The sequence below is a fragment of the Benincasa hispida genome, chromosome 10 (assembly GCF_009727055.1).
Source record: "Benincasa hispida cultivar B227 chromosome 10, ASM972705v1, whole genome shotgun sequence".
Lineage (NCBI taxonomy): Eukaryota > Viridiplantae > Streptophyta > Magnoliopsida > Cucurbitales > Cucurbitaceae > Benincasa > Benincasa hispida.
This window is the reverse complement of record NC_052358.1, coordinates 2,891,211-2,898,799: the sequence shown is the minus strand read 5'-3', so window position 1 is coordinate 2,898,799 and position 7,589 is coordinate 2,891,211. Positions and strand designations below refer to the sequence as shown.

The 7,589-nt window shown below is 34.2% G+C and overlaps 1 protein-coding gene across 1 annotated transcript; it reads left to right on the top strand.

Annotated features, from left to right (window-relative positions):
• Nucleotides 1-1,196: 1,196 nt before the first annotated feature.
• LOC120088776 (superoxide dismutase [Cu-Zn], chloroplastic) lies at nt 1,197-5,484 on the top strand. The gene is made up of 8 exons (XM_039046213.1): nt 1,197-1,575; nt 2,391-2,452; nt 2,562-2,601; nt 2,717-2,812; nt 2,913-2,944; nt 3,246-3,321; nt 3,638-3,691; nt 5,221-5,484. Exons 1-8 carry the CDS (start codon nt 1,296-1,298, stop codon nt 5,244-5,246), a joined length of 666 nt encoding a protein of 221 aa, XP_038902141.1. The 5' UTR covers nt 1,197-1,295; the 3' UTR covers nt 5,247-5,484.
• The last annotated feature ends 2,105 nt before the right edge of the window (nt 5,485-7,589 follow it).

Here is a 7,589-nt window from a genome sequence, read left to right as displayed (position 1 = left end):
AAAATTCGACCTAAATCGACTTATTTTTCTTAAAAAAATAAATTTACAAATAGTTTGAAAACAACAATATTTTCCTAAATAGTTTATAAAAGGACAATATCCTTTTAATTTTCTCCTCCTAGAGCTCCATCCTATATTCTATTAATCTTCTCCTCTCCTTTCTTCATCCATGGTTGCCCCTTCCTAATTTTTTTTCCTTCATTGTTTTCTTCTAAAGATCTGGGCATCTAATACGAAGCAAACCTTCATTATTTCGATTTAGATATGGGATTTTATTTTATTTAACAAGGAAAAGGAAAAAAGAGAAAGGGAAGAGAAGAATGATCCGGTAAGAAAAAAAGAGACAAAATTTTAAATTTAAAAACTTATTAGGCAAGCTTGAAATAAAATAGACACAAAGCTAATTTTTTTTTTTTACAAAATGAACTTGTATTTTGATATAAGAACTTTATTAAACAAAATGATTACTTTTTAGCATAATATGAAATATTAAATTCGAGTAGACATCCTAATAGCTAACCTAATATTATGTATTTATTGAAATTTGAGATAATTGTTCAAATGACTCGTCCAAAATGACAAATGACCCAGTTTTTGAAAAAACGTCAAATGCTCATTTGTTGATGTTTTTTCCTTTTTCCTCTTCCTCTCCAGTGCGAGAAATATTTCTTTGCACGTTGTTTTCTTTTTCTCATCTGTACAACTTCTTCTTCTTCTCTAGTACGATGAGTCCATGTGAGCAACTCCGATGCGACCAACTTCGGTGAGCAAGAGACGAGAGAGAGATGAGTGATTTTGTGAATGAAGAAACGAAGAGAGAACGAGAAGAACGAAAGCGAGAGACATAGTAATTTGCAAGTGAAAAAAAGAAGAGAGAGCGAGACAAGCGAAAGCAAGAGACATAATGATTTGTGAGTGAAAAAATAAGAGAAAGCGAGACGAACAAGAGCGAGAATGCCTTTTCGCGTGTATGTAAGTATGTTTTGATAATTTCACTCGAATTTGAAATCAACAAAGGATCCTCTAACATTTTTTTTTTTTTTCAAAAATTCAGATCATTTCACTCTTTTTTTACCTAATTTTTACATCACTCAAGGGACCATCGATTTGGACTATTAAATATAATGAAATTAACCTTTTTGAGGAGGCTTTGAGATAAAACCTTTCAAGCCATGAGGGGCCGGGGGGAATGAGACCTATCACATATGCAGTTAGTTGGTATTAGAGTGGCACACATCTACTGGAAGCCTCCAATCTCCCATTATCCCATTATCATCGACAGTTCCCCATAGCTAATGCAAGCAATTCTTGCAGCTATGGCCGCACAATCCCTTCTCTCTGTTTCCCCTTCCCACTACATCCCATTGCCCCCATTCTCCAATTCTTCCTCTCCCCCTTCCCCCTCCTCCTCCTTCCATGGCGCCTCTCTCAAGCTCCCTCGCCACTCCCTCTCCCTCGCTGCCTCCGTCGCCCCCAAACCCCTCGCCGTTGTCGCTGCTACCAAGAAAGCTGTCGCCGTTCTCAAGGGAACTTCCAACGTTGAAGGCGTCGTCACGCTCACCCAAGAGGACGATGGTCTGTACACTCCCTACCTATTAATCTTTTATCTCATCCTATCATACTTTATAGGTTTACCCTAGTTGATTGGATTAAATGGCCTGGGAAATTGGAGTAGAAGTCGGGGTTTTGAGGTTTTATTCAGCGTCTGGTTTCTGATATTTGTGTTGGCTTTGATTGAAATGTGATATGTGCGAAATGGGTTCGTAATTTTTTGCCTGCATTGCTTTCTTCTTGAGATTTTTTTTTGTTCTAACGTAATGGCACGCACATAAGTTGACTCTTAACTTCAGGAGCATGATTCTATTGATTTTATGACGTTTTCTTTCTCGTAGGGTTCTGTTGTCTTCTATGTTTATTCTATAACCAAAAGGCTTTTGAGGAGATTGTTAAATCACCAATTCACCGAAAAGCTTAAGCTGATAGATTATCATAAATTTAATCACCAATTACCCTAAAAGTTTAAGCTGATGGGTTATCATAAATTTAATTATATCAACATTTTAGCACTCCCCTTAAAAATTTGTAAAAGGTCCAACAAATATAAATCACATTAATTGGAGGAGGAAATAATATTAGTCGCATTACATGGGTTTGAATATAAGACATCTTGTTCTGGTACCATGTTAAATCACCGATTAGTCCAAAAACTTAAACTTTATGGTACATTTAATTATATCAACATTTTAATATAAACTTCCCCATCCGAAAATTGCAAGTTATTGGTAATAGTAATAATGATAACAACAATGAAGATGGTAATGGTAATGATAATGATAATGATAGTATTAGTAGTGATGTTGTGATGCTGAAAAATGTTGTATTGTTTCTAGGTCCCACAACAGTCAATGTGCGTGTTACTGGGCTCACCGAAGGGCTTCACGGATTCCATCTTGTAAGTAATTTCATAAAGGCTGGCATAATCTATGGTTTTTGTTGCAATCAACTAGTTGAATTTCTGAAATGTTGTTTTAATCAACATCCTTCCGTATTTCCTTATGTAGCATGAGTATGGAGATACAACAAATGGATGCATTTCTACAGGTAGAGCATGTTCCCATGTTCATTTTTAAGCTAGATACTTGCCGGTGCGGTTGTATTTTTGTACAACTGCATCTTTGTTTCTCGTTTGCTGTTTATTTATTATTTTCAACTGTAGGAGCACATTTCAATCCCAACAAATTAACGCATGGTGCTCCTGAGGACGAAATCCGTCATGCGGGTGACCTGGGAAACATAATTGCCAATGCCGTTGGTATATGCTTTTCTTCTTTCCTCTTTGAAAGATGTTTCGTTTTATGTTTCATAGATCTGTAGCTCCCTAATGCACTATTGCAATGTTTCTTGATATACAGGAGTAGCAGAGGCAACCATTGTAGACAACCAGGTGCGACTTCTGAGTATTGTTTCTATTATTTTATCCATATATGTCATCATCACAACTCACATACTCAGACTATTTATGTCTTTCACCACGAATTGACATCATAATAACTATTAATGTTGCTGGTGGCAGTGCTGCTGAAGTGCTGCTGGTAGAACTTTTTATGTATATTGTACACGCATATCTATCAATTCATGATCGCAGCGACATTAGTATTAACAAGTTTAAGGACAAAATAATGTTCAAGCCTTTATTTTAGATCTGCCCCTCTAACATACTCGGTTATTAATTCCTTAATCTGTAGATTCCTCTCAGCGGCCCCAATTCTGTAGTTGGAAGAGCTTTTGTGGTACATGAGCTTGAGGATGATCTTGGAAAAGGTACGTTCCATTCATTGTTTCAATTTAGTTACATGTTGTGCACCTCCTTTTCTTTCCTTGTCATTCAATCAGCCTACTCAAGTGATACATCAAAATTAAATTAATTTATTTTCCTTTTATCTTATCTTCATTTGGGCCTAATAGATTAAAATATAGTATTATTAATTCAATCGCGGAAAGAGATTTTAGTTACCTTTGTAGGTAGAGCTACACTATTAGCTGCTGATAGGATGTTTGCATCACTTAACTAGGATTTTCTTTATTTCACTATCGTATTTTAATTTTTCCTCTCATTTTTTGGGTTATGATGATGTAGGAGGTCACGAGCTCAGTTTAACCACTGGCAACGCTGGTGGAAGATTGGCATGTGGTATGTGAAGTTAAAGATCTTTTTTCTTCCCTCTTGAGAGTCCATAGTATCATTTTTCCCCACACTTTGACATCTATATTTAAAAGACGGCTTAATTCATTCGATTTAAATAAGTGATAAACAAGGGTGAATCAATTTCATTGAATACTTTCCCACGGATTTCATTCATATCTTATATCATCCTAAAGTACAAGAATTTCAGATTTCAGACAACGTTCCATTTCCTCTATCTTCTTCCCAATTTCAGTAGTCTATATTGTATAAACGACAAATTACTCAGTTATTACTTGTTCAAAAAGAACTAAGTTGTTACCGGAGCTTAGTGGTTTTCTTTAAGGCATATGGTATCCAGAAGACTCAATGACAGATTTTGTAATTTGCTAAACTAATTTACCTAATACTGATTGACATCTGCTCAAAGATGCATGGAGATTCATAGCTTTATTTAAAATTCTTAGTCCAAGGTTTTCTCATATCCATTTTTCTGTTATGCCTCATGAGTCATGCCCTGCGTGTGATTTGTTAAACTAATTTTCCTTTGACAACTGATTGGCTTCTGATCAAGATGCATGGAGATTTATAGATTTATTTAAAATTCTTACTCTAGGGATTTCAATTTCTCATATCCATTTTGCTGTTAAGCGTACCTCATGCCATGTATGAGTTGCTAAACTAAGTTACCCTTTGAATAGTGATTGACCTCTGCTCGAAGATGCAAGGAGATTCATAGCTTTATTTAAAATTTTCAGTCCAGGGCTTTCTCATATCCATTTTGCTATTGCGTATACCTCATGCCATGTGTGTGATTTGTATAACTAATTTACCCTTGAATACTGATTGACCTCTGCATCAAAGATGCATGAAGATTCATGACTTTATTTAAAATTCTTAGTCCAGGGCTTTCTCATATCCATTTTGTTGTTATGTATACCTCATGCCACATGTGTGATTTGCTAAACAAAGTTACCTTTGCATACTGATTGCCCTCTGCTCAAAGATGCAAGGAGATTCATAGCTTGATTTAAAATTCTTAGTCCAGGGCTTTCTCATATTCATTTTGCTGTGATCTGTACCTCATGCCATGTGTGTGTATTTTAAGATGCAAGGCAGGTAAGTGAATAAAGTATGTTTCAATTATCAGGCCCTTCGTGTAGGTAGATATGTGGTCTAAAAGTCTCTGCGCTGGCTATTGTTCTGCTCTGATAGGCTGGCATGGCATTTTCCCACCTTTTTGTAGAAGACGTACTTTTGAATAAAGCTTAGTAACTAATCAAGTTAAGAGTTCTGCAGAATGAATCGGCATAGATAATGTATAACTGTTATTAACTCTTAAATCGGCAGCGAATCCATTGCTTTGCTCGAGTGCCATGGTAGTACAGGCAAGAGTAAAATCCAGAAATTCCCTATTAGCTTCTAAGATGCCTAAATAATTTGTAAAATTTATACTCTGCTCAATGGTTTATCAACCAGAATGTTGCTAATTGCTGATAAGACAGACAGATTCTCAATTTTGTTTTATGTCTTTGCAGGTGTCGTCGGACTGACTCCCGTGTAATGGCAACAAACAAACTATGTAGCCTATTAGGTTGGTACGAGCTATACGGTGGCACTATTGGCTGCTTGTTGCTACCCGCTTCTCCAGAGGCTTGAGTTTCTTTTCTTTTACCCAGCATATAAATTATAGTCTTGAGAAGACGGTTCTATTACATCCTCATTGATGATATCTGTTACTGTGCTTTCCATTAGCTGAATAAAATTGACTTGCTGCTTGAGCTTAATGGGTTTGACCTAAAGATTTGTTTACTTAGGGATATGATATTGACATTTCTTTCACCTTGGCTGGATATCACTCTACACTGCTTCTTCTTTCCTCCATGTTTAGAATCTTTCAGAACTATAATTAAAGAAGTAACTAAAAAACTAAACTTTTGGACATGGACGCGCACACACACAGAGTCTAAAAGCAAAATAAGTTTGGAAATTATTAAGTTTAGTTTATGGATCCACTTGTATTTCAATTTCATGTGGATTCCAAGTACTTGGCTCTAAGTTCATTACATGTGAAGGTAGCAATCCTTTGTTGTGGATGAGACACGTGGAAGGTGCTTTTGATGGCAATCTCATTCTTGTTGGAAAAGCCAAACAAAACCATAACCTGCACTACCAAGCAACCTAAATTTCCATTTACATTAGAAGAAAACAAAATCATAATAATAATAACAATAATTCAAGCAACCTGATCCTAATTAGGCAACCACTCATGTCCCCTTCATTTGTTCATATACATTCAACGCTTTTGAAGCACCAAAAACCTTTTAATATGATTAAGTCCTCCCTTCCTTTTCCTTTTTGTTTCTACTCTATTCTTCTACTATCTCTTCATTTAAAGCCGGTTTGAAATGACTTTTCAAGTGCTTAAAATAGTGTTTTTAAGTCGTTATTAAGTCAATCCAAACAGGTTAACTCTGGTTGGCCCATAGATCGAGTTTCTCGATGTTTGTGAAAAATAGATTAAAAAAGTAAGATAAAGGTACTTGATAAATGTGAAAAGTAGAGAATAGAGGGAAAATTGAAGTTGCTTGGTAAATGTGAAAAGAATATAAAAAATGAGAAATAGAATTATGCAATAAATGTGTAAATTTAATAACGTTTACTATTGAAGTTGAATTGTTTAAACCAACTTAAGAAGTTGGTGGACCAAACAGGCACTAGTCTCCAAAATTGAATTGTCAACATAAGTACAGTTTAACTAATCAAGACATCAGCAACATTTCGTGAAATTATAAAATGAAAAAGTGTTTGGAGAGAACTAAACCCAAAGAAAGAAAGAAAGAAAGTAAGAAAGAAGAGTAAAGAAAATGGGTATGAGTTAGCAAAGAAGAGCAAATGGAGTGTTTTAGTGAAATGGTTGCTTCATCATAATATGTGGTTGGAGTTACACTTCACGAGGGGACATGGAGTTTGATTCACGAACTGAAAGACAACCAAAGCCTAACTTTAGGCTTCCGGTTGGCTTCCAGTCATTTTCTTCCACGATAAATGTTATCATAACTCTTTTTTTTTTTTTTTTTTTTCATACCATTCATTTTTTCTTATTTAAAAAAAAAACCCATTCTTAAGTAATTTCAAATAATCGAACTAAATAATATAAAATATTAAAATATCTTTTCGGTATCTATAATTATTTATTCATATCTAATCATTTTTTAATGTTCAATTTTAGTATATGAACTTTGATTAAATCTTAAATTTAGTTCATACTATTAGTTTATTGTTAACTTTTTTTTTTTAAAAAAATATTATTATTACCTATAAAAATTAACTTCGAATTACTAAATTTAAATATTTATTAAAATTGAACAAATTTCAAAATGATATTTTAATTAAATATAAAAGATTCATTAGTCAAATTTTCTCTATATAGCATAATTTTGCATGCAATGCTTGGGATTTGTTATAACTGCCCCAATCTACTTCTCAAACTCATCAATATGACCTTCCAATCACACTCACACCACTAAGAATAGAGAGTAAGAGGATTTAATGGCATAAAGAGTCTAATTCTACTTTCTCATTATAAAAAGAAACTTATTTTTATCTTAATCCATCCATTTTTTTCCTACTACAATAACAAATATGGGAGATCGAAACTCCAATCTCTAAAAAGAGAGGTCATGAATCGTAATTTCAATTACTACCTATACTATACGCTCAATAAATCTTGAAAATTAATCCTACATGTTCAGTGTATGTAAGCCACTAGTTTACCATATTGTCAAAAGTTGATAGTTCAGTTTTTTATCCTAAAGATTGTTAAACTAAAAGAATATCATATCAAAGGTTAATAGTTCAATCTTTCACATTGTAATTGTTAAACTGAAAAAAAATATCATCACTT

Coding starts and splice junctions, on each gene's coding strand:
- LOC120088776 (XM_039046213.1), top strand. CDS start 1,296: ATGCAAGCAATTCTTGCAGCTATGGCCGCACAATCCCTTCTCTCTGTT. Junction 2,453..2,561: donor GGCTTCACGGATTCCATCTT/GTAAGTAATTTC, acceptor TTCCTTATGTAG/CATGAGTATGGAGATACAAC. Junction 2,602..2,716: donor AAATGGATGCATTTCTACAG/GTAGAGCATGTT, acceptor TTTCAACTGTAG/GAGCACATTTCAATCCCAAC.